This window comes from Myripristis murdjan, chromosome 22 (assembly GCF_902150065.1).
Source record: "Myripristis murdjan chromosome 22, fMyrMur1.1, whole genome shotgun sequence".
Classification (NCBI taxonomy): domain Eukaryota; kingdom Metazoa; phylum Chordata; class Actinopteri; order Holocentriformes; family Holocentridae; genus Myripristis; species Myripristis murdjan.
The window spans coordinates 18,782,520-18,810,347 of record NC_044001.1 but is presented as its reverse complement, the minus strand read 5'-3'; the positions used below and the strand labels follow the sequence as shown (position 1 = coordinate 18,810,347).

General features: G+C 40.7%; 1 protein-coding gene across 1 annotated transcript; it reads left to right on the top strand.

Annotated features, from left to right (window-relative positions):
- Positions 1-337: 337 nt before the first annotated feature.
- On the top strand, positions 338-17,713 carry LOC115354726 (RAS guanyl-releasing protein 1). The gene is made up of 17 exons (XM_030045214.1): positions 338-602; positions 1,363-1,538; positions 6,597-6,702; positions 8,345-8,407; positions 8,889-9,020; positions 9,225-9,378; positions 9,569-9,742; positions 10,597-10,713; positions 11,707-11,982; positions 12,734-12,814; positions 13,063-13,167; positions 13,351-13,460; positions 14,126-14,270; positions 14,401-14,437; positions 14,850-14,981; positions 15,653-15,993; positions 16,099-17,713. The coding sequence occupies exons 1-17, from the start codon at positions 463-465 to the stop codon at positions 16,228-16,230; spliced, it is 2,421 nt and encodes an 806-aa protein (XP_029901074.1). The 5' UTR covers positions 338-462; the 3' UTR covers positions 16,231-17,713.
- Positions 17,714-27,828: the final 10,115 nt, after the last annotated feature.

Here is a 27,828-nt window from a genome sequence, read left to right as displayed (position 1 = left end):
ATTTTGTTTTCTTCATCATTCTTCTTAGTTGTGAAATTTCAATTTATAAAAGGCGTGGGCACATCCGGTGGAAGTATTCTCACTATTTTAACTTTATCATGCCCAAGCGTGTCAAGCCCACTTTGGTTTCTGCAGTCTCTCTCAAGGGAGACAAGTGGAGTTATCGCGATTTTTGAAGGACGCATAACTGTCATTTTGGCCACATAAAAGCATCCCCGAGTAACGCAACGGATTACTGCGCCCACCCGCGGATTAACACCAAAACTGAGAGCACAGGGGCTACTTCTGAAGTGAGTAAGGAGTAACGGATTACTTTCTTGTGAGTGACAGGCGCAGCTCGGCCGCCCACTCGCAGATAGGCTGGATGAATGTTAATTTGTGTGTCATCTTCATTGACGACTCAGCACAATGCTGAGATCGCGGACGCGCAGTGAGCCGAGCGGAGCTATGAAATGAAATGAAATGCTCCCAGCCGCGAGGAGGACACAAATGGACAGCCTGGTTCAGCCGCTCGTCGCCCAGTATCTCGCCATGGGATGTCAGGCAAAAGAAAACAACCGAAATGAAAATGTAACAGGAAAAGAAAAGGACAAGGAGGAGCCGTAAGTTCCGAAAACTTTTAATGAATTTATCGGCACGTTTTTTTTTTTCAAGGAGGATTTGGCGACAGCGCGTGCACTTAACCCACTGTAACGTGAACTTAATTAAACGTATTTAATTTTTTTTTTTTTTTTAAATAACCGTCTGTCACCTGTAGCAACACATAAATGGACATTTTTTTTTTATCATTAACAAGTGTACACCAACAAGGGCTAAAACATGTTCAGTTAATAGGTGAACTCAAAAACCCACCCTAAAAACTTAAGGTTAATATTTTCCTCACCCTCAGTTAACTGTGCTTGACTGACATGCTGGACTCGGAACTGCAGACATTTAAATTTTTTTTTTTTTCTTTAAATTGTATCCTCCTTGTTTACTGGTCACCCGACAGTTTAAACTGGATGTCCGCAATCAGTTATTTCCCCAGCTTAAGGGAAGGAAATGAGAACAATGAATAGCAAAGCTGTAGGCTGCAGACAAAAAAAAAAAAAAGAAAAGAAAAGAAAAAGAAAAAAATCCAGGTGTTTTTTTGAAGTTGGAACAATAGCTTTAATTTTTATGAAAAAAAAATTTGTCAAGTTCTTTCCTATTTGTAGTGTAGCCTGTTGCCTCAGATGAATAGGTTTGTGTGAACATCTTCGCCCTGCACATACACAACACACACACACACACACACACACACACACACACACACACACACAACACAACAAGCACTCCTGCCCTGTCCCAGCTCCTCACTCCTCCTCTGTGGTGTTTCTCAAGGCGAGTGACTCCGGGATGCGGCTCCAGGTCTAGAGTCTCTCCTCCTGGCCGTCCTCAGAGGTTCCACAGGCCTGGCCCGGCCCAGACGACCCAGGGCAAGGCCATGACGCCCCTGGGACACTTAACCAAGGGGGGCAGCTGGGAGGAGCTCATCCAGGCCTGCCTGCAGACCTTCGGTAAGTCCATGCTGGCCTGCCTCGCTGCTCTCAAGTTGGCAGTCGTCTTAAATATTTTGACAAGTTTCAAGTCATTTATTTGTGGTCCACACTGGTGCTGCTGCTGAGTTACAGTGCACTGACGTCTTTTCAGTGAAGACTGAATGTGTTTCCTAAAAAGTTTGTTGCATTAAAATAATGGGGTGAGTGTGACCTTTGTTGCATGCGGTAATTACTTGTCTCTGTTTTGGAGAAACCATGCAGGCAATTATAAATTGGAGGACTGGCAAAGCTGAACCTCATTTCATGTGAAATCACACCACTGTGTTGTGTTTTTCCCCAGCAGTCCCTAATTTGGCACCTCATTTTCTTCAGAATAAATTTTAATAAGTACAGACAGGCCTTCATGATCAAATGGAGGTGCTGCTAAGCATTTGAAGTAAAATGGCTTTCCTCCTCAACAAAGCTGAAAATATTTCCGTTTTAATTGGTTTTTGAGTTGAAATCAGTCTTTTATGTCAACTATCTGAATTTAATTTTTTGCAATATTGGATTTAAATGTTGACAAAATGTTTTTTGATGATCTAGGACTGTTGTTTGTTTCTACAATTTTGGGGATTTAGGCAGTATTTTTTCAATAATATGTATTTTTTGTGCGACATAGAATATGTCAGTGCAATTGAAGTTTTTATGAAAAGGACAATTGAGTAGGCTTTAATTGATGAATCAAGTGAAGACTGTGGGCTTCACTGAGTTGTCTGGAGTGCTCTCAGAGTTATGGTGATTGTGTCTCTAAAGAGACAAGCTTTCAAATCGCTGTTGCCTGGATACAGAAATGAAGCAAGAGCAATGGAGAGGTGGTACAATGGTATGAACATTGAATGACATGCCATAACTACATTTATCTGTCGAGAGATAGAATAGGGCAGCAGTAGTTGATTTCAAGTTCATGGTTTATCACAGTAAATTAATGTGTGAAAATAAGAGAAACAATGTTATATCCTACAGTATTTTTTAACAAGCTGTGGCTCAGTTTAAAAGTACTTTGACTGTGATTATGCAAAATACAATGTGATACGCTGAGCACATGCTCAAGATACTATCTCACGGTCAGCGGTACAGTGTGTGTCAACTGGAGTTTTGCTTGCACGGTTTCTCTTGATAAAGTGGAGTACAGCCCTGCTACTCCTGGCCCACATCACAGGCGAACCCCTGAGGTCCACGGGTCCTGCCACCTTTTCAAATATGAGAGTGCACGTAAGAGCTATTTGAAGGATTACCTGATGGCAGCTTTAAGCCTGGCCAAGCCTAAAGGTCAGCTCCCCAAACAGTGATCCTTAGATGCTGGCCGGTCTTTGAAATGCAGAGCGCTATGAGGCTGGGATCAATAGCTGTTGACATCATCACTCTCTCCCTAGACTGCACTGCTGTACTTCACATTCAAAAAGCAAGTTCAATGTCTAGGATATGGGCAGACATCAGAAGAGATACCTGTCATTGCTGTATTAATTTATTTGATTTAATATTGAAGGATCAAACGGTATTGAAATGTTTGGCAACACAAAAAAATACTGGCATTCTTTCAGTTTTGCTTTTCATTCTTTCAGATAGCTCTGTTCAAAATGTTGAGAGATAAAGTGATAAATATCGACCTGAGTCTGACTTGGATTCTTCTAAAACAAAGGGATCATCCATTCTGATAGCTGTCAAAACAAGGAAAAGCGACACACACAGGTTTGGAATGGCCGATGAATGTCTGAGATAACCCTAAAAGTAGGCCAGGCGCTGCATGCCCCCAGCAGTGTTTGTCATCCTACAGCAGTCCCTCCTGTTCATTCAGTGCAGCAAGCCGACACATTTCCTAATTTTCCAGTGAGTAACAGACAGTCCAGAGGGGATTTCCTCTGTGATTAACCTGGCAGAGGGAGGGTTAGTGGTTGGAAGGTTGTGAAAAAAAGATGGAGCAATTGTTTACTTGATGGAGAATCAAGGCTTCCTGTTAAAGATTTACCGAAGGTCTTGGCTGTGTTGATTCACAACTTTATGCAAATTGTTATTGTATCTTGCACCAGAACAAGATGATGGATTTGAGATTTAAAGACACATCATTTAGCTAACTGAAATAGAGGAGTGGATTATTATGGTATTAAATGTCATTTTGATAATTTTTGTGTACATTTTCATCAGAAGCCTACATTGGTTACATTCTCAACAAAACATAAAGATACGAAATGTACAAGGTTACCTTGTATGATACAAATGTGTAATGTTGTAGAGTAGGACATAAAAGTGATTAATGTGTTTTAAGGATGTGTCAGGTTGTATACATTGTGTCAGACCCCAGGAAGACTAGCTGGCACAATGACCTTAGCTTATGGGGATCTTAATAATTAAACAAATAATTAAAAGAAATACTCATTTTAAGGCTAATTAAGCTGATAACTGAGTGTGCCATAAATGCTCAGAGCTAAAGAGCTGGGCAATATTCTGTGCAGCTGTGTGTATTTTCAAATCAAACACTGCTTTTTTTTTTTTTTTTTTTTTTTTTTTTTACACCATCTGTGTCATTATCAGTACAGTGGTTATTTTATCACCTGAGAGCACAGCTATTTCTTTATCTCCCATGTAAGTAAGAGGACTTTTTGCAACGAGGACTTGGTGAGGTCATTGATGTTGACTGGGTTTAGGCGGCTGTGTCTGCAGTGTGTTACAAACAGAAACACACCCCATGCAGGATATGAGGGCAGGATTAGTCAACTGCTGGAGTGGCCCACTGCATATTGATAACAAAGATTAGAAAACACGTTGCCATGGCGTCTGAAGTATTTCCAAGGTGATATGGTTTAAAAGTGTGTCCATGGAAACTAATGTCCTTGATGGTGTCAAAATACTGCCAAATCTTAAAGGGAAATACTGCACAGTTTAAGAATTGAGAAATGTTGCTCCTGTGGATTTGGCCCAGCCCAAAATGGTGTTTTTTTTTTTTTTTCAGATTTGTTAACGTTAAAGTCTCCATAGTCATCTTTTCATTTCTTTCACAATAGAGCTTGTCACTGGCCGTGGGTGACAGATGTAAATGTGTCCTAGCACAGACAGAAACATCCTAAGGCATATAAATAATATTTTTTCAAAGCTGGAATTCAGTGCTGTTTCTCTTAGTTGTGTCTCTCAAGCACAGTGGTTTTATGCTTCTCAGAAGATAAGTGGTTTGCTGCTTTGCTTGAGTGGGCACAGAAATGCATTTTCTACAATTATATGCCAGATCTGACACTGTGACATTTTGTATTGTTTTCTTAGGCATATAATCTCATCATGTTGCTTTCTACATACTCTTCTGATACAGAGTAGTCGGACAGAAAGACGGCCAGCGTGCAATCCCATGATGTCAGAGGCAGTGTAGAGACAGATAACTGACAGCCAAGATAGGAAAGGTGGTTGGGTCACAAAGAAAGGAAGTGAGATATGAGTGAATAGCAAACCACAGTCACCCAACCCCAGACATAACTTGAGAAATATGGTCCATTAATAATTTCACTAAATGTTTCAATAGGATGAACCTTATTTGATGCTGACTTGAGATACATTTATCCTCTGCTGTGCACTGATGGATAGATCATCGTTAAGTTGCACCGATAATACTGCCCAGGCTTACAAAAGGTAAAAACTGTATGTAAAAACAGTTACATCTTTCTTAGAGGCCAGTGTCTTTTTTTATATGCTTGCTAGTCACTATTCCCCCATTCGATGAAATCTATAATTACATCTAGTCTAATGTGTTTAATCAAAATTTTTAAGTTTGATAGACCCTGTAAGGTTGATTGAAATAAAATTATGGTGAGGCAGAGGAGGAACTTTTCTCAGGCTACTACAGAAATTTAGAAAGCTCAAACCAGGCAGTTACAACAGGCTGGCTATAAATTGCATGGTGGAAAGAAGACTCACATTTACGACTCTCACATTGCCAGGGGTCATTTTACTGTAAAAAAAAAAAAAAAATGCATGTATTATTGTGTAATGTAGCATTAATTATCATGTTTAATGAAGCATATTAAAAGGTCAACATTTTAAACTCAAAGGTAGTGTCTCAGAACATTCATTTTCCAAACTAATTATCTGTAAGGGTTGCAGGAGTCTATCCCAGTGCTCAGTGGGCGAAAGGCAGGGGAACACCCTGGACAGATCGCCACTCTGTCACAGGGCAGAGACAAACAAGCACATTCACACCTGAGGGCAAGTTAGTATGTCCAATTCACCTGTCTTTGGACTGGGGGAGGAAACTGGAGCTTCCAGGAAACTCATGCAGACATGGGGAGGGCATGCAAACTCCACACAGAAAGGACCCTGGCCGGTCTGCCAGGAATCAAACCCAGGACCTTCTTGCTGTGAGGCAACAGTGCTAACCACTGCACCGTCAAAACCTCTGGGCATGATCTGTCCTGGTGCTGTTTTCTAATATTTAAACCACATGAAATGAACTTTAATTTCCTGGTAAACAATGCATAAACAATGTGTCTTCAGTGATGACCTCATGCTGCACCAGTAAGCATAAATAAAAAAATATTACCAAATTTTGTTTGTTTGTTTGATTCACTCTGTATGCAATATCATATTGGTTTACACTTTTGATCAACCTTCCCCACATTGTGTCACACCCCAACATCCTTTTGCAGCAGGAAATAGCCTGCATAAAATCAAAGAAGGACTAGCGCCATACTATGGGACATTTTAAAACATTACAGTGATTAACTCTATGGTGGTGATATTATTAAAGGTTATATTTGAACTGCCCTAACTCATACACTGTATGTGGGATTATCACAAAACAACAAATCCACCTACCATGTCAGCCACACTGGTTGGCCTAATGAGAGTGCTATAATTAAAGATAAAAATCTTTGACTCAAAAGTGCTATCTTAGACACCACTGGTTCAGTTTTGATGAAAGTTGGAGGAATGATGTATCTTGTTACTCGCTGTTTCAAAGGATACCTGCGTCATTCAAGACAGATGATATCACACATACACCACTCCGCTGTGTACTGGCTGAGTTACTCTGAAGTTTGTGCTTTGTTGTTTCAGACTCCAATGGCAGTGTATGTGGGAGCAGCCACCTGTTGAACATCACCCTGACCATGCACCGTCTCCTCATATCCTCCAGTGATCTCCTGGATAAACTCACCGCTCTATATCCTTAAGCAGAAATAGACTGCCATCAGCCCAACGATTCAAACATGAATGTGTCACAAGGGCTTGGCCAATTTTGAGTGCCAAATATAGCATGGGATCAGATCTTTCCTCACTCTGCTGCCTTTCGGTTGGTTGTCAACAGCAACGGGCAGCGAAACGAATACTTGGCTTACAATGCACTGTGCCATAGCTGTCACTGTAAAACTTGATAGGCAGTGACGGTTCGTGTTTACCCCAGCTGTCATTTGCTGTAGAGCTTTTAGATCTCTGTTATTTAGTCATTTTTAGCTCTGCAGCATAAATTTGCTTTCTTCTGTGCTGTATTCAAAGTTCACCCACTGGTGTATCTTGTGTCAGGTTGTATATATTCTATACAATATTCATCTAGACTCTACAATCTTAAGTCTTTTCTATTACCATCTTGTATTTGATCCCATTCAAAATGCTTGATTCCAACCCACTCATTTTCCCCCACTTCACATCTTTTTCTTTTTTTTGTAGTGCCTTATGTTTTCAATATAGCCTGTAATCTAGGCTTTCATTGAAGAAACAGCAGTGGCGTCATGAAGCCTCTCAGAAGAGCTTACTGGCCTAGTGAGGAGCCTTGGGGTTTCAGGTGTTAATTACCTCTGGCTCTTTCCTGTACAATTCCTCTTCAGCTATATAAAAACACACAGCCTCCATTGCTTAAAGAGGGCGCTGCTCACAAGAACCCACGTCAGACCGCAGAGCACCGAATGCACCTCTCTGCTATTTTTAACCCTCTTGTTGTGAGCCGAAGACCCAAAAGGACGCATCAAATGAATTCAACGTGTGGGTCAGGATCAAGGAACAGACACAGGAGCCATTAACAGCCTTCGCCGTGGTCTGGCTTTGGGATTGCGTGGGCAGTTCTTCTGCTCCCATGACGCAATTAGCCTTTTTATGTGCATCACTTGAAGCTGATTCCTGCTAGTTGAGAGCCATAATGTCGATCTATTTTTGAAAGCTTATTCATGTAAAAAGATGTTTTTTGTTTTTACTGTACATAAATCCACAGTGTTAGTGAATTGTGGTCATCCTAGGGCAGACCAACATAGGTGATGAGTGAGAGTCTCATAAACACACAACATTGACTTAAAAATATAGTATAGTATAGTATGAGTACAGGAATGTATGTATTTTTGTATTTTTGTGAAAGTGGTCGTTGTTTAAGACTTGCTTTACATTATATGAGACATGGGTTTCTTTTCTCTGCACACTTGATTATTCATTTACTTCTGTATGCCTGAATGATTCATTCAGTGATGATCATCACAGTTTTCCCTTTTGTGGTCACCTCCTCCCACATTACCAAATGTCACTTCTGTTTGCCTTTTAGTTGAGTTTCTTTAGTTTTCATTAATGAGTTTGCACCTGATGATCTGCATTCTGATCAACAATATGCTCATTGTTTACTCAAAACATTTAATGCCTGTTGTGAACAATGTCGCAGATCAGTGGATGCACTGATATGTAAACAGTCTATACCTAAACCTGTGATTTCTCATCTGTATAACTTTCTAATGAAAAATGTTGTAAATCTCAGCTGAGAGTACAGTTTACTCAGGGCTATCACTGTCACCAGTTACCATCATCTATTCCTTAACTTCAGTCCTTACATTTAAAACAGCAGTGGATAATGAGCAGCCTGCAGAGTGCCAGAGGATATGCTACTTCATCAGGTCAGTTTCCTCCAATCACAGTGGGCTTAATTCTAACACACTGACATGTTTGCCGATTAGGAATGAACAATATGGCAAAAAAAAAAAAAAAAAAGTATTGCAATGTTTTGACAGATATTGCAATTGTGATATGATTCAAGATTTTAGTGGGAATGTTCATTGTAGCATCATCATTTTTATTCTCACCGAAAACATGATTAAAATGATGATGCAATTTTTGCTGGGGTCTGTACCAAACAAATATGATTTGAGGAAAATGTGACTTGTTGGCCAGGGCATCTCTGTAACACCACAATACTTCATTTAGACTTGTGTTTTGTCACACTTTTCAAAAAATGCAGCTCTTACAATTTGGATATTGCGCTTGGCTATATTACATTTTTAATAATATTTTTGATGAATTGCTCAGCCAAATTTTCAATTCTTAACTTCCATGACATTCTGTGTTTTGTAGTCACATGATATCATGTTTTACCTCCAGGTACTGGATCCAGGAGTTCTGGGTGATGTTCCGGTTGCACCACAGCCTGACGGACAGCCTGGACCAGTTTCGAGAGCTGATCAGAGACCAGGGGCAGGAGTGCCTCATTTCTCTCCTAGAGACCAGATGGATGTAAGTGTTTTTCTCTGACCAGCTGGTAACTGACACATTAGGGCCACATGACTCTCAGTTGTTGGTTCACTCACAGAAAAGAGTGAGATCAATTATGACCCAGACTATAAAATTAAAAAGTTGTACATTTCCCATTTATTTAGCTATACCATCAGCTTCTAAATTGTTTATAGTTGATGTGATTGTTATTTTGGTGTATTCTAGAAATGAGCGGGACTGGTCGTGGAAGGCAAGCCAGAAGATCAAGGCTAATTACAGTAAAAAGAGGAAAGTCTCTCTTCTGTTTGATCACCTGGAGCCCATTGAGTTGGCTGAGCATCTCACCTATTTGGAGTTCAAGTCCTTCTGTAGGATATCAGTGAGTATACTTACCAGGGTGAACACAATACACCATGTAAGGGTATACAGGTTGCCTTTTGTGCGTTCATGATTTCCCTTTTTGATATAATACTTTGTGAAATGAAAACCATATGGTATTTCCTCCCAAAGGAAAAAGCTTTACAGCAGTTTCCGTGCAGCTCTTTGTGCTCTTCTGTTCTTGTTGGCAGTTTGTAGACTATCAGAGCTACATCCGCAGTTGCTGCATGAAGGACATCCCCATGATGGAGCGTTCCATTGCCTTGTGTAACGGCATCTCCCAGTGGGTGCAGCTGATGGTGCTGAGCAGACCGACGGCTCAGCTGAGAGCTGAGGTCTTTACTAAGTTTATCCACGTGGCGCAGGTAGTGGTTTAATCCGCATCTCACTACCACTGATTTAGTTTCTATTCCTGTTTCATCAGTATGAGGAACAATTCTTACAGAACAATTTTCAACACATTTCCTCATTGCTGGCTTGTGTTTTCCACCGTTCCCACGCTTTATCCACCTAATGAAGGCCTATTGTCACACTCTGCACTGCAAGATGAACTCCACTATAGATGCTGCACAATTGGCAGTTGCATAATGCATATTCACAGAGAGCTGGTAATGACTCTCAAGAGCTCTGTGACAGGCTTTTAGCACATCACAGATTTTACCAATACAGAAATATTAACTGAGTGCAAGCTAATGGAGTCATCAAGTGGAAGACACTTAGACATTGAGGAGTTGGGAAGTAGAAAAAGAGAGAAATGACTAGTGAGCGTAGTAGCTGATCAGACCTTGCTTATTAAAAGCACTCCATGTGAAGCTGCATGCAGCCTATTGAGAAGTGATGTGTTGGGTTCAGCGAACTGTCAGGCAGGCATGAACTCTGGAGGACCTCTTGCACTATTTCACTAATGCACCAGTCTTCTGCTGTTCACAACTATCAACCTCAAAGCCCACTGCTCTGGAAATGAATTTTACACCATAAAGCTCTAGCTGCACCATGAATTAGAGGGCTGAAAGCGTGAGATATCAGAGCACAGTAAGAAATGGCAAACAATATGAGTGGCTTATGCAACTGCAGTTTTGTGGATTATGTAACTAAGGCTACCTGGAATGAGTTTAATTGTGTGTGTTTATCTGTGTGCGTGTGTGTGTGTGTGTGTGTGTGTGTGTGTGATGGATGGGTGGATGAATGGATGGATGCATGTGCTTTGTGTGTCCACCAGAGCCTCCATCTTATGCACAACTACAACACATTGATGGCAGTGGTGGGAGGCCTTTGTCACAGCTCTATCTCCAGACTAAAGGACACCAGCTCACATGTACCCAGCGAGGTCACCAAGGTAAAGGACACCTGGTAACACAGTCCTTGTTATCGAGATTATGATTATGATTATGCTGTGCCAGTAGTAGGGATAGACTGGTTTCTGGCTTTACTAATGCAGTTCATTATTATTATCATTATTATCATTATTATTATTATTATTATTATTATTATTATTATTATCATTGTTGTTGTTATCATCATTAATAGTAATAATAATAATAATAATATTTCATGGATATTGGTATGTGGTGTCTTTTTTTTTTTTTTCAAATAATTGTATTGTTCAACAGTCCTCTCTTATTTAAAATTTGCTATATTTGGTTCATTCAAATATTTCATTAAAAAGAGATTTACTCCAGTAAAATTTGTGTTGTTTATTCCATTGCACAGAAATTTCCCAATTTAAAGATAATGAATATCTGCACAAAATATCATCTTATAGTAGCTGCAGATATATAAAAAAAAAAAAAAAAAAAAAAAACTGAATGAGTATCAGTGTAACAAAAAAAAAACAAAACAAAACAAAACAAAAAACACCTCATATCGATTGAACCATAGACAGGAGTAAAGACGTTTTCATGCATAATGATAATACTAGTAATGATAATAATGATAACAATAATTTCATGCATAATAATGAATAAATACAAGACTTGATTCATTTAACAGGGTCATTAGAGGTGATTTTGCCCTATGTACCCCAATATGAAAAGATGTTTTGGTTTATGATCAGTATTAAATTGTACACACTTGACATTTCAGTTCAAAGTGTTGAGATTAAAACATAATATTGAAATAATCACTTGTTTTTGTATTATTACAGTTTCTACTGAATTAAATTATCATGAAGTCAGAATACTCCTCATTTTGCTGGGGACTCCTCGAAAGCCCCTCAGGGACCCGAGGGGGTCCCAGGCCCCACTAACTGTTATTGTAAACCGCTGGTTAACAATAACAATTAGCTTTGAAAACCTGCCAGAGGAGTGAAGGCTGTGTGTTCACTCCACAGGTACTGAATGAGATGACAGACCTGCTGTCCTCCTGTAGGAACTATGACAACTACAGACAGGCTTACAGCAGGTGCACAGGGTTTAAGATCCCCATCCTGGGAGTGCACCTCAAGGACCTGATTTCAGTCAATGAAGCCATGTCGGACTACGTGGAGGACAACAAGGTGAATGTCCAGAAGCTCCAGGCGCTCTACAGCCACATTAACGAGCTGATCCAGCTACAGCAGATCCCACCCAGGCTGGACGCTAACAAGGACCTGGTCCATCTGTTGACGGTAAACCCAGTGCACCTTCATGTATAGCTGTTTCACAAAGCTTTATGATGGATGAGATGTACTGCAAGTCTTTTTTGACCCCTATTTAAAGGAACAGTTTACCCAAAATACAAGAAATCATATTTTCCCACTTTCAGATTGATGAATACTCTGTTGTGGAGCTCAAACCGTCAAATGTTTAGATGTAAAAAGCTCAGCAGCAATAGCTCCTTACAAAAACAACAACATGGATACCCCTCAGGGTTTCCGAGTTTTCTTGGGAACTACTTCCCACCAAAAAGCACCAACAAACTACATATATCTACATCTAATTCACACTAGTTTGGTGTGGTCAGATACAGTTTGCCTGTATTCTTCATGATGGATAGATTGCGTCAGAGTTAAGTGATAAAATATCTTTTTGGGGGTTAACTGTCCCTTAAAATTGCATTTGATTGTACTGAATCAAACCAAAATGTGGGTTCGTGTATTTCAGTATGTAGATTGTGTGTGTGTGTGTGTACACTTGTGTGGGTGTGATGAGGATCTGCACGTATGAGTATGTGGGTGACAACTGAGCGTGAATGAGAGAAATTGCAGATTACTGTATTACTGTGTTATTTGCATGTCCCGCTTTTATCACACTTGCACAACAGAATTTCCTTCACAGGATAACCGCTTACCTTGTAACCTAGCTCATCAAAACATATTTCAAGGATCCTCTTTGAGCCCATGCCCTATAAATTAACAGTACCATCTTCCTTCCCCACAGTTGTCCTTGGACCTTTATTACACAGAGGATGAGATCTACGAGCTGTCTTATGCCAGGGAACCCAAGAACTGTAAAGCACCTGTGAGTGACAGAGATGACTATCCACAGAGTGTAACACCTGTTTAACACCAGTTTGGCACAAAATTCAGCCATGCCACACTTCTAGGAATCACTCTCCTCCTGTTTGAATATTTTTTGGTACTCCAGTCAGCATGTTAGCTATTGAAGAGATTTAGAGTAATATAATAGCTGTGAATCAGTTATTTAATACCATACTTGTTTGTTGAGCTGCTCAAGGCTGTTGTAATGATTGACTGATTTTCTATCAGCCAGCCACCCCCTCTAGACCTCCAGTGGTTGTGGACTGGGCTTCAGGAGTGGCTCCGAAACCCGACCCCAGAACCATCAGCAAACATGTGCAGAGAATGGTGGATGTGAGTGTTTCATTTTTTAAGTGTAGCCTCCGCACAGTTACTCAGTAATGTTGTTACATAACCACAATCATTTAATTTAACTATTCTATTCTTCTGGACGCTGCCATTTTGAGAGACTGCTCTTTCAGTTATTGTTCACCGACAATGTGACAACAACAGTGTTTTCCTCTTGTGTCTTGACAGTCTGTGTTTAAGAACTACGATCATGATGAGAACGGCTTCATTTCTCACGATGATTTTGAGAAAATTGCTGCAAGTTTTCCCTTCTCCTTCTGTGTCATGGACAAAGAGAAGTGAGTGGAGTGGGCCCTGCGTTTTGTGGTTTGTTTGATGGGTCACACATTCTCTTGGAGTTCAATTGTGACTGCACTGAAGAGGAAACACAAGTAGTATCTGTAGTGATGTGTCTAGCAACAGGAAACAAAAATAGATGCAGAACTAACCATAACGCTGCCACTGAATACTCTCTCATGCGAACCTAGCAGTGCATACATCCTCATACTAAAATACATGATACGTGTTGCTACAGTGAAGATCTGAAGTCGCTTGTCATTGCTTTTGGGTGGAAACCTAGTATACCTTTTGTCAACTTAAGAAAAAAAGCCTTGTTTTCAGATTTATCCAGTAGGTTTCTCAGTCTATAGAAGCCCAGGTAATCCCTGACAACTTGAAAATGACCCAAACTGGAGTTCTTAGACTTTCACACTACAAAAGCATTATGTAAAGTGACAAGCAATTACTTAAATCACTTACCTGCAAGTAATAACTGTACACATGGGGCCATGGATTGGAAGCAGTTGTGGACTGAGCAGCATAGCCTAAGATAAGTCTTCCACCAGGATTATCAGCTGTAAAAATATCTGGTTTAGTGCTAAAACCTGTCTGAAAGTGGTCATTTGCCATATGCAGTGTTGATACTCATAGACAATGAATGTGTATCTATGCTGCATTTGTCCAGAGAGGGCCTCATCAACAGAGAGGAGATCACAGCCTATTTCATGCGAGCCAGTGTCATATGCTCCAAGCTGGGTCTGGGCTTCGTCCACAACTTCCAGGAGGCCACTTACATGAAGCCGACCTTCTGTGACAACTGCTCAGGATTTGTAAGTGACCACTCTAACTCAAGGATAAGGACGCAGGATAGAGAAACTAGTTGTTCACTGTTTACAAGTCCTCAGACAATGATTGCTTTGTCTTAATGTGCCCTTGTTCTCTCCTTTTCCTCCTTTGCAGTTGTGGGGTGTCATCAAACAAGGCTATAGATGCAAAGGTAGTTATCTCATTACCCTCTGTCTTGTGAAATTCTTGCAGATCGAACAAGCAGTTCATATTCAGAGAGGGTAGTGACAGTGTCTTGTATTAAGCATGGGGAGCAGGTAAAACGACACTATCTTAGGAAGGTGTACTGTGGTTTTCTGTGTTGCATACTGCTAGCTGAACCCTGCTGCACATGAAAGAAAGTGGAGTCTGCAGTCAGAACCACAGTTTTCCCCTCCCCCTTCCCTCTATAGATATGAGAAGAAAATTGTTTACATGCCAGTGAGCATGCAAAGGCTGGAGAGTTGCAGTTGCAGTGCGTACACCATTCAGTGAATCATTTAGTGAATCTGGAACTGACTTGTTGAAATTAAACAAATGCTAGTTCCTGTCTTGACATGCTTGCATTCTTGTGGTCTGCCCAGACTGTGGGATGAACTGCCACAAGCTGTGCAAGGACCAGGTGGCATTTGAGTGCAAGAAGAACACCAAAGGGACCAGTGCCACTGACAGTCCAACACCGAGCTCTACACCCGTCACCACAGGCACCTCAGAGGGTGGGTGGAGGTGTTGGGGCTCAGTGCCAACACACACACATCGATACACACAGTAAAATGTAGTGATTATATACAACCTCATTCACTCACTGATGCATATGCTGACCCATATGCACCATAACCCATGTTCCCATGGGTTTCAACACAATCTCACCAAAACCGTGGTGACAGCGACATGATGTAGCAGTAGTCACTACATCATTTGACTAATGCCACCTTGTGGCACAGAAATTTTAAGGCATATGTGGATACTATTTCATGTAGTCACCCTCTTCTACAGTGTAGATAAACACAAAAAATCATAATTCATATGACTCAATATTAGTTTGTTGTAGCTAATGTAAAAAATACTAGAGAGTGTAGTGTCTTACTGCCTGGGTGATTTCCCAGTGTACACTCCAGCTGTCAGGAGGACTTGTTTCACTTACAGTAATAGCTTCCTGTCTGTTGCAAGAATAGTGCTAAATTTGGAACTTATGAACCTTCACTTTGACTACATATAGAGTGACATAGGTAAACATGTATCAAGGCTCATCTTTTAACCTTGCTGCCTAAATGTATCATACAGCACCACTCAAAATGGAAGGCCAAGTACATCACGATTGTCTATATTTTCCATTTGTCCTATTAGAAATGTTTCCCTAAATCTCACATTTCCTCATCTGTTGTAGGTTCAGAGGATGGCCCTTTCTCTTACCCACCAGATGAAAACAAAGACTGGAGCCCTGAGTCCCCAGTCGCCTTCCATGTTAGGCTAGGAAGGCCTCTCAGGGTCCATAGTGGCACCCAAACAGAAGGACTCCATCTCCCCTCCTCAGCCCCTGAATCCAGCCGTGCTCAGCCCTCTCTCCTGGCCCCAGCAGTCACCCCCACCACCCTCACCCCGTGTCCCAGCCCGGTGCCCCAACGCAAACAGAGACACTGTGCCAAATGGGAAAACAGAGCATCTATTGTACAGAAACCCAAGGAACCAGAGGAAGAGAGCAAACCCACCTATGAAGCTCTGGAACTGGTGAGTGCCACAAATGATTATTATCCTCTCCCCTATATTTATGTATTTTTCCACTACGTGACTACACTCAAGACAGACAACCTGAATCTGACGTGTCATTCCCAGGAAAACCAGAAGCTGCAGAAAACCAATGACACACTACGTAGGAAGCTGAAGGAGACAGAGAGGGAGGTGGAGATACTAAAGACACTGCTGAAGAGACATGCCCTCCACACCGTTGAGGAGGACTCCTCCTAGCCTCTAGGGAAGGATTTGCTGCCCCCATATGGCAGCTTGTATAAACTTACTGGTCAGGATCACTGCAAACACTTGATCGGGATAATAAGACGCAGGCAACATGAATTATATTGTATAATCAAGCACCATACAGTGCATTCAGCCAATTAGGATATTTTAAAGCTCTGAGACACAGCAAGTAATTAAAGTAAGGTCTACTACAAAATAACTACAAAAGTAATTAAGTAAAAAGTTTTGAAAACAGTGACAGTGTAATTATTGCCATCTTGCTGTGTCTTGTAGCTCAAAAAAACAATGAAAACAGTCTTCAACTTAAACATTACTGACCCTATTTAGTTTGCAGGTGGACTAGAGTTTCTCGGGGTTAACATTACTTAGTTGTGAATATAATGAATGAACTACATTGGCTATCGTTGTTGAGAGTGAAAGAGATAGCAAACTGCACTTGATCAGTTCTTGATCAGTCAATGTACAAATACATATATAAATTATATGATGGAAGTTAAAACACAGTGGAAGTCAGCGGCTACAATAATGAAGTTTGCTCAAAATAATTTTGTTAGTATGAGAGGCAGTTATGAGGTATGTGAAAGTTAATGTCAGAGTAAAAAATATTCTTGTTTCTTATTTCTTTCTGGTATTATTATAGTTGTAATCATTATTATTATTAGTAGTAATGTTATTAACACAAGGGATTGACAGTAGCTCACTGGTTAGCACACCAGAAAGAAAGATGTACATTGAGATAAGCCTTAGGTGTACAGAACTGTCATTGCTCTATATCACATCATTTGTATCAATGTACAAGAAGTTTTCAGTGCCTCACTTAATATTTATTGTCTAAAACACTACACAGTCTGTCTTATAAAAAAAATCTGAATGTTTTATATGCAGGTACTCTCATTGACTTATTTATGCTTGTGTGTTTTTGCATTATGATGTTACTTTTTTCATCGTGCTGCCATGTTACTTCTGTTATTGTGTTATCCATGGTAGCAGTATCGTACTGTGTATGACAATTGGGAATTCTGTGGGATTTTCACCATTACAAGTGTTTTTAATATACTGTAATTACAGTATATCCAGAGTGCCGCTATATGGCAGTGCCATCATAGTTCCTTCAAGGTTCATCTTCTTTCAGTATTGTTTTTATTTTTTGTTATGATAAAAATATCCCAGTAAAAAATATCTATCTATCTATCTATCTATCTATATATGTTTATATATTTGCCTGTGTTACCCTATATGACCACTAGGGGTCACTAAACACTCATAATAGTCCTCTCTGGTATTTCTGCAGACACTTGCTGTTTTTATAATGTGTCTGTGATTTCAGCTGTGTGCTGCTGATTTTTATGTTTTCACATTCCTGTTCTGTTGTGTATGTGAGAGGGCCTTCCACTCTAATTAGATGTCACTGTGGTTAACATTAAAGCCAGATACTTCTGTCTAATTAGGGGATTTGAGAAACATCACAAACAGATTCTTTGCCCTGTAATTTGTGGCTTGTAACTTTAATAATAATAATAAATTTGAAAATAATAAAAAAGGTTCAGTGATAAAATGTGCTTAATTGAGCAAAACCACAATGTGGACCTGAGGTCAACTGTTGAGGTTGTAGACAAAAATAATGGTGATTTTGACCATTAAAATGCTTTAGACACTGTCATTTATGTCTGTGGGCTGTGGCACCCTGATGTCTGAAGACTGTGCCAATCGTGTGTGTGGGTGTGTGTGTGCATGCGTGCATGTGTGTGTCCAGCTCCACAGTTCATGTTGGCCTGTAGATAATTAGAGCACAACTGTCTGCTGTTGGAGGAGCAGAGTTTCAAACCACATACCTAATCATCCTGTTTTCTTCATCTTTCCTGTCGACACTACAGGTGATATGGAGGCACCACACATCTGACTGTTGTGATTTGTTGTTTTTTAGCATTTCTGTAGTAGCAATTCATGTGACAATACAGAGCTGGTGTTGTAACACATCATTTTACCTCAGAAAAAACAGAGAACCCCCTCAGACAGAGAAAGCTATCTGACTCAAATTATATTGTGGCTCTTCATTTCATGTAGCTATAATGACTTGTGGCCCACTGTATCGGCTGGTAGTGATAAACCCAGCAGAAACCCAAAGAAAAGAAATAGTCTCTGAGGCATAGCAGCGGCTTCTAAGCCTATCCTTGGTGACAGCTAATTTACTCCCATTTGAATGTGACACGCAACTGTAGTGAAGTCACACCCAGGGCGGCCAGGCTCTTCGTACACTAATGCAGAATAATTTCCAATATCATGGCTGGCTGAGAAAAAGTGACAGAGTGAACATGCCTTAAACTCAGCGGACGACGCCCTTTCAAAACCTGTTATTTTCATCAAGGCTCCATTGCACAGCCTTTAAAGGAGAAATAGGTTTACCCTGACGTGTTAACACAGCTATCACAAAGATAAATATATCAGTATAAAATCAATTTACAAATCCATCAGAGAATGCAAACACGATCAGTGGTGGTCCATTTAAGCCTGAAGGAGATTGCAAGGCATATGAGGGCTAGCTCGGACAAGTGCTCCATCCAACTCAGGCCCCCATATATTAAGACACTATGAGCAAAACATGACACTTCAGAAGTCAGCCTAATTACAGCTGGCAGACAGATGATTTATCACCCAGACATCAGCGCACTTGAGGGAATTGGGCCATTGTGAGATACCCATAAGTTAACTAAATCTGCTAAGTCTGATGAACACACTCCGAAACTAATTAGGGAAAGATGTGCGAACATCCCATTATGCCCCCTCCGATAGCAAAGTATGGGACATGGAGAATACAATCAGAACACAACACATTAAACACCAAGGCTACGCTCGTTTCAAACGCGAAGAGGAGCGCCACTGTGCCTGTAGGATACAGCAACACCACCGCCCAACTCAACTCAACTAATTCCCCGGATTATTAAACTGAGTTCATTAAGTTCTAATGATGGCCAAAGGAGGCTTGTGGAAGAGAGCAGAGAACGAGTGAGGAGGAGGAGGAGGGGATGTACAAGAAGGAAAGAGAGAGGAAGACATGTATTTTGCACAAATTTTCTAGAGGTGGCTTAAAGCTTGCTGTGCTGAACTTTTTAATTAACCTTAATGACGGTGCAGGATAATGAGAGCTGGACTTTAAATGTGGCCGCCAAGATAAACATCATCAGTCTGACTGTGTCCTTTTTGGCCTTTGACTGTCATGCTACTTCAGCAGCTCAGACTCTATTCATAAGTGAAGCCACACACACGGCTATCAGCTCCAGCTCGATCCACAATACAGACAAGAGACCAAGCTTGGAGCAGCTGCAAGTGTTGGTGAACAGCATCTTGGACTGTGACAGTACCCACACGGGACCATCAGTGCATTTTCAGGCTCTGGACGCAGTATGGCAGAATAAAACTCATTAGGAGTGTTAAAGCACAAACTAATCTATGAGTCCACAAATTCATGTAGCGTTAATTTCCAATGGGGCGGCTCCAAACAGTTTTTCTTGCTGGCACAACTTCTCTCGGTCTTTTCTGTAGAAATCCAAGCAGTAAGAGTAATGGGACTCCTGGCATTTACATATTGGCTGGGTGTAAATAGAGCCAGAATGGCATGAAATGCAAGTTATATAAGATGCGCAAAGATCCTAAAACACCATTTTTGGAGGATCGTGCATTTGAAAGCATGGTCCTCATTAATTAGATATGTCTGTGTGTGTGTAATAGTTGGGCTGTGTGTTCCTCTGTGGCCTCTTAATTACTGCTTTAGTAATCGCGGGGAAGAGAACAGAATACAGCTGGCAGTTACATGTTGTTTGGTAATGTGAGATTAATGTAAATTCACACATCGTCAGTGCAGCTGTCAGAAGTAAGTAGATTAATTCGCACTGCTTGCTATTGCCCCTCAAGGTGTATTTTAGAGGATGGAAATGGAGGAATAACAAGCAAACGAGAATAAAAAAAAAAGTTGTAAATCCACTGAAATAAGTGTTGCTTGTTGGATCAGATGAGGGATGAACTGAAGAGCAGATTCGAAACAATTTGGGAAAAGATCTTATTTCATGTCCTATTCAGAATGTCTATTTCCAATAAGTTCTGCAACATTAAACTGCCAAATTGCAGCATGCAGTTTGATGTAATGTCCTCTCTATACTATAAGTAGAGAAAGAGAATGGCATGAATCAAGGCTAGGGCATCTAAGTGAATACACGCTGCAGAGGAAGATTGCAGGGGAAAGAAGGTCTTTTGAAGAAGAAAGGAGAGGAGCTGCTGGAAAAGAAGAAGAAAAAAAAAAACTGGAGACACTGAGACAAGAACAGATGCTGCAGTGCACGAGCAACCGGGACGCCGTCGATGATCAGCACAACCTTCTGAAACAACGAATTGCCAAGATCAAGGAAACAGAAGCAAAGCATTGCAGCAAAAAGAACTGAATAAGTATGAGAGGAAGCAGTGGGAGAGGAGTGAGTTCCCCACTGAGAATTGCTTTAGAAGGTAAGTAAAGATAGAGCAGATCAAGCGCTCGCCTGAGCTGGTCTGCATCTGAACCCTCTCAACTTCTGGTGTTTCCATAGAGTGCCGGGGCACAGTTGGACTCCCATGCCCTCCTGACAGGGACCAAAGTCTACAGCTGCTCTCACTGAGACAAAATCGGGAGGTGTAGTGCAAATCTATGAAATTTTCATAGTGCTGCAGTGGCCATTTGCAGTTTTTCTCCTCTCTCTTATGTGTGCCTGATTCTCAGGACCCCTGAGCAAAAAAAAAAAAAGAGAGAGAGAGAATGAGACAATGTGTACATCAAAATTGTATGAAATTCTGACTTACACCATGTTTTCAGCACTTGAAAAGAAGTTAAAAGTGCAGTTATTTGTGTGCTTTTTTTGGTCTGCAGAACAAGTGAGGACAAAACACATGACTTTAGGCTGTGTGATGGACTCACCTAACTAATTAAAAAACATGAGACTAGCCTGGAGAACATGTAGGCCAGTTCACACGGCAGTGGAATCCAGTTTGCGAGGTTTCAAAGGAGAACATGAATTATCACCCTCCCACTTGAATATGTCATACACAGGGTGCACTGTTAGTGAAACTCCACTGTCAGATATGCAACTCATTTAAACAACCTCAGACACTGGGCTCATGGCATTACAGTGGGAATGACAAACTCCTCACAAAGCTCTGAATCAGACTCCAACCTGCAGCCTACAATCTCATGAAAACACTCGATATTTGTTTTATAGGCAAAGAGGCTCCATTAGAGCACTCCTGAAAGGAAAATAGTGTTTGAATCTCATGACAAGAACCTAAATATGAAGCCTGGGCAACATTTGATATGGAATGCTGAACAAATATTTGTCAGAAACATCATTTCACATGTTTATTTCTTCACACTATAATTCCCTTTATTTGAATAGTATGTCTTTACTTCTAACTAAATCTTCAAAATGTCCAGGAGCTCAATCCATTTTCAGCATGACTGTATCTTCTACTCATATAATTATACATAATTGCACTCATCAACTCAATAAAACAGAGAGATTGCTGTCTGCGGTGACTTTGAATTACACTAAAAATATGCACAAGCTTGTCGGTTTTCTCTTCCACTTAAAGCCAAGTCTCGCACGCTACAATAAAACAGAGAACATTAACTTTGAATTAATTTTCACTTCTGTATTATACTGGCAGGCTTTATTGCTTTCCTTGCAGCAAGACCTTCCCAGCTGGTGCGCCTAGTGCACAACCACAATGTACACATCACATTTACACAGTGCATCTCCAAACACTGATAGTTTCCTCACATGCTCAAGCTCCAGCACAGCCTCCAAATACTGTACGGCTTGTGGAAATAGCCAGAAAAGAGGAACTGGGAAGATAAATTTAATTACTGACACAATCTTCTTTTTTTTTTTTTTTTTACACTGATACATTACACACAACGTGATAGCACATAAAATGAATCATCTGCCACATTGCTGAATGTGTCCCTCTAAAAATTGAAAATATAAATCAGCTGTGATGCTGTATACTGTTACAGCACTGCTACACAGTGGCAGCAAGCTGTGGATCATATTCAGTTAAGCCTCCCCGATAGATTTAATTCTCTGTAATTAGGCGCTAGATTGGAGTGCTCCAATATTTCCAGGCTTTTGGTTTCAGCATTGCAACCGAGGAGCCTTATTGTGCTTGTGGTATTCACTTAGTGTGTTAATGTGGAACCAAACCAAGTGATGCTCAAATTACAGGCGGAGCAGCTAACAACCACAGAGATCCTCCTGGACCACAGTTATGCAAGAGTTATCATGATTAAAAAAAAAAAAAAATGTTACTCTGTGTTTATGTATAACAATCGGTTGTTTCTCTCTGCAATTACATTTGGTCCCCAATGCACAGTGAGGGAGAGAGAGAGAGCGAGCGAGAGAGAGAGAGAGAGACTGTCCACTGCACCATCAGTCCCAACACCTCTCCGGCACGGCTGACTGAAATAGCCACAGGACTTTAATGAAGGACAGCAGGCTATTTAAACGGCTGCTAGTTGCTGTTGGCCGGCCACCCACTGCTCCCTTCTCCACCGGGCAGGACGGTCAGCCAGTACAACACGATCATATTATTGCTGCATGCATTTCACCACCAAACACAATATAGGCAAGAGTACTAGCTTCTCATGTCCAATTTTAGATTTCCACCCACACAAAGAGATAAGGGCAGCTGATTTTTCTTTTGTTCTGGGAAGTGGTGGGAAAGCGTAACGAATGAATATTGCATTTAGAGACAGCACAATTACAGAAAGAGAGGGACTGACAACGTGTTAATATTATGTCTTTTTTCTTGCATTCTGACTCAATTATCATTATTTTATGAGAAGCAATTCAGACTGAGCCAGCCTATCAACAATGAGTGTGTTGTGAGTGTATTTCATTTTTATTCTGCTGATCTTTTTCTGCCTTTTTTGCGCTGTTCAGCTTTTGGGAATCGTGTATGATTTCATTTCAGAACACCAATAACAACCCCGATCAATATGGAGTTAATGATGAGAAAATTGCCAGTGCAGAAACCTCTTGCCTCCTGTCTTCAGAGTCAAAAACATTTACAAAATGTTCTGAAATCATCCATCCAAAAAAGGTTGCAAATGGTGCTTTCTAACAAGTTTGATTTGGCCCAGTCTACTGACCAGCAGACTCTGTGAACACCATCACGTCCCAGGTGATTTCCAAGATCTCACCTGCTTTGGCTCAGTTCTCGAATGATAATAAATGTTGTCAGAACTATTTGAGAAAACCTTCACCGAATTGGCACAATTACCTGATTGCAAGCATTCAAGCATTCCACTGACATTCAATTGCTGTATTGTAATGTACTGTAATGCTGAGCTGATGGATTGCTGGTCAGGTGAAACTTGAAGTTCACGAATGAACGGGAGGATTTTCACATCTTAGATCAACCAATCACACACACATTGTCATGTGATGATGAGTATGAGTACTGTCAAACATTTATAGAGCTTGACTATTCTTGAGGAATCTGCTCAGGTAAACACTGAACTGGCGAAAGTGCCTGCTAATGGGTTGGTGTTACTGCACATATTCCTAACACTGGTCCATCCAACACACAACATGACAATCAATCTCAACCCTGAGAATAAGAGAGGTTTGGTAAGATATGATGTTGAGAGAAGTTGTGATGAATACCTGAAATTCTCCAGTTGGATATGACAACCCATTTAAAATCCCTTCAACTCTGACTTAAGTCAAGTCAGGCTATTAATAAGCAGGTCAAAGACAAGTTGCAAGTTACTAACTGCAACTTGAATCAGGTGTCAAGTTTGTTTCATGGATCATCAAGTCGAGTCACAAGTCAGCAAAATTGTGCCTCTGGTGAGACAAGAGACCAAGGGGTGTGACTCGAGTCTACACAGTGACATGAACTGAGCCTACAAGATCTGGTGACTTACATATTTGCCACACCAGAGTTACACACAAAAAGTCTGAAATCACCAACTGCCTGGCACAGATAAACGACTTAAAGGTCAGAAATACAACCGGTTCTCTCTTTCATTTCCCACATCTACTCTGGACTCTCTTTGAAGGTCAGATCTCCGAGAAAGACGAGGGAAGTTAAGAGCTGCACAGTGGCTTGCATGACAGGAGAAATATTCTGAGCCACACGGCAGGTAATTCAGCACCTATTTTGAATAAAATAAATATATATATATAAAAAAAAAAAAAAAAAAAAAACAGCTGCCTTTTAACTGAATTTTACAGTGTGGCCTTGGAACAGCAGATAAGGCAAACAGAGGGACCGGTTTCAACACAGTCACTCACCAGAGATTTCAAAGGCCTGGATACATCTGGAGGGAGCTGATGTGTACCGACTCTGTATTAAAGTCTCCCAATAAGGTACATGAGCAAAACATCCCTCTGGATTACTCTAAACTTAGTGAGCAGTCAAAAATCACAGGAGACTTGGATTTATCACTTGGATATCTACCAAGTTAAACCTTCAACTATGAAATTTGATTTGTGATACATATTAGGCAGCCACATTTGATACTGGCTACTTTGAGTTGCAAATCCTGCACAAAAAGAGGGCATAACTCCTGCTTGCTATGAACACTTCCTTGTTTTCCACTAAGATTGTCAAGGATTATCATGCTGATCCCTGGAGTCACTAGTATGATAGGCGCAAGTTAATTTGGGTCAACTTGAGAGAAGTTAAACACATCACACACAGCTCTCCACCATCTGTGAGCAGCCAACCCACAGGGAGCAGCCAACTGTTCTGCTTAATGTGATTTGATGCCTTCCTCCCCATAGGCTTCCCTTGAGAATGACCATTAGCACTGTATTCACTTTCTTCCAAACTGGCTAATGGGAAGTGAAAGATGGTCCTCTTTTGTTCCCTAGCACCCAAAATCGGACAACACGCCGTCAGATGACACCACGGAGGCATTTGCGAGCGTGCAAAACTGCTTCAGCGGCGACATCAGCCGTGCACTAACAAGTTCTTGAGTCAGGGAGCTGCTCAGAAGTTCAAACTTTCTCATCAACCTGCGAGGTCCAGAAATATGAGTGCCCTCTGACCCTCGCCTGCCTGGCAAACTGCTAAGAGCGTTCAAGGAGGAACCCCACAGGTAATGCGAGTTGACAGCTGAGGCTAGTAAAGCTACAGCTCTTCATTTATACATCACATTGCCGGGGAACCTTTCACCTGGCATGTCACAAAACCTCAACTCTCCCTGTCCCAGAGGAGCAAGTGAGAGCTGCAATGTTGCTGAGCAAACTGAGGGGGTGGCCATGTTGCCTCTAGAAACTGGGTATGGTAAAGAATTGTAGGTATTTTGTTTGGAAAACTAAGGAAAAATGTGCAGTTGTGGTGCACATTTTATTTACATAGCCTGGTAAAACTGTACCAGTATATAGTACATGAAATATTCCTCTAGATACTTAATGTTGGACTACATTTGAGAGTGAAAGCAGCATTGCAATGACTTGGAAAATGCCTGTCTGCAGTGCCTTCATTCAGCTAGTATGAAATTAATGTACAAATAAAAAGAAAAGAAAAGAGAAGAATATGGTCACACTTCAAAAGTCAAAGTTTAGAATACCATTTGAAGAATTCTATCCCAAACACTGTATATCCATTTTTAATAAATCGTTAGGCTTTGTCATTCTTCATTTGTCAACTAATGACTTAAAAATACTGAAAGTACCATATTTTGTTTATGTCTTGTGTTATGTGCAAATGCATTCTGTGAGTGAAAACAGCAGCAGGAGCAAACTGGACACACCACAACGTAGCAATGGCACAATGAAAAGACAAATCATTAGTTCTACATGCACTAATATAAACAGTGCATGCAAACACTACTTGCTTGTCCCCTCACTTAAGCCATGTAAGTTTTTGGACTGAGATACAGGAAATAGTGTGGAAACACACTGTGGACAGCACTATCTGTGAGCAACCTGCAAAATGCTTCATCATCCACAGTGAATGGGCCGGCATATGTTTCTGTATGCTGCTATTAATGGGCATCGTTTGAAATTTTTTGCACAACGGCAACATTTCATGCTTCCTCCTATTTACTGATAAGAAAAAAAGGCAAATACTCCAGATGGAGATGTGTCCTTTCCCTGGAAACAACTGCCTCTGTGCCTCACATGCTGGAACTTGCCAACACGTCTCACATCTAAAGGAAATTTTATATGGAACAGTGCCATTTGGAGGCTTTGGTGTGTAGATTAGCATTTTCCACTTGGATACATTTTCTATGCATTTAACAAACATTATTTTTTTCCCCCATGAATCAAACCTTATACTAAATGGTGCTACACATATACTGTGCTGTTAATGCTCAGGCATAAAGGGAGAGTGGCAGCATCTGTAGTGTGTTGGCTATACTAACCCATATAGCCCATGTGTATATACATTTTTCTTCTTCCTCTTCCTCTTCCTCATCCTCTCTCTCTCCCTCTCTCTCTCTCTCTCTCTCTCTCTGTGTCTCTCTCTCTCCTACCACCGCCTCTGTTTCTCACACTGAGTAACCATGGTTACCTTATGTCACTTTGTCAACCTATTTTAAGAAAGTATCATCCCTTATCATCTCTTATAGGGCACTGCACATACACAACTTGGAGGAGGAAGCCACACTGTATGTCATGCTGTTACCTTGCCCGCTTATGTAATGTTAAGCACATGCTAATCTGTGTGTATACAGTGCTAATGCAGCACCATGTCACGCTGAAGGTGGAGGTACAAGTCATGAAGACGTCAAAATAATGCACAGGGAATTCACCTGAAGTCCTTATTGCTGCCTTGTTAGTTTACAATATGATCATTATTACTTTTCCAGTATTTTTATGACCTAAATGAATACTATGCAGCATAGCAAGCTGTATAAAAATTATAGTTTACCCACCTGTTCTACCCACAAATAAAATTCCATGCAACTTTGATGAAGTTGTTATCCTGAAGCTGGACAATCTTAGCAATATCCAAAAAAAGAGTGACCTTCTCCAGCTGCTAAAAGAAGCGAGGGGGGAAAAAGTATTCAAATTTCTCATTAATTTTTTGTTTCTAGCGTGCAAATGGGACATCAATATGGAAATTTCTTACTTAATCCTTACAGTCGCAGTGCCACAGAAAAAAAAGGATGTCCATCTCAGAGTCAATGTCGAGTGAGAAATAGGTCATTATGCATTGAATGAGAGATTAAAAAGGACCTGATTAAATCTCCAGCTGAGCCATCACTCAACTTAATGAGCACTTCAATAAAATATGGATATGCCGATAAAATATGTATACTTCCAGCAGTCCTCAGTAGGCCTACTAAAAGACCGGACCTGACTTTAGTGTCCAACAGCTCTCAAACGTCTCAATTTTACGGTTAGCTTATCATAATGCTCATAACCCTAATAAACCAGTCACATGCATGAATGTTTAGCTGTGTAAAAAAAAAAAAAAAAAAAAAAATCATAACATCTGCTATGGTGTAGCTGGTGGAAAATGACATGAGTTTCCTCCTTGATGAACAGAATAAACAAGTCACAGTGACACTGCCAACTCTTGTCTTGAATTCAAGAAAGCTCCCTGCCA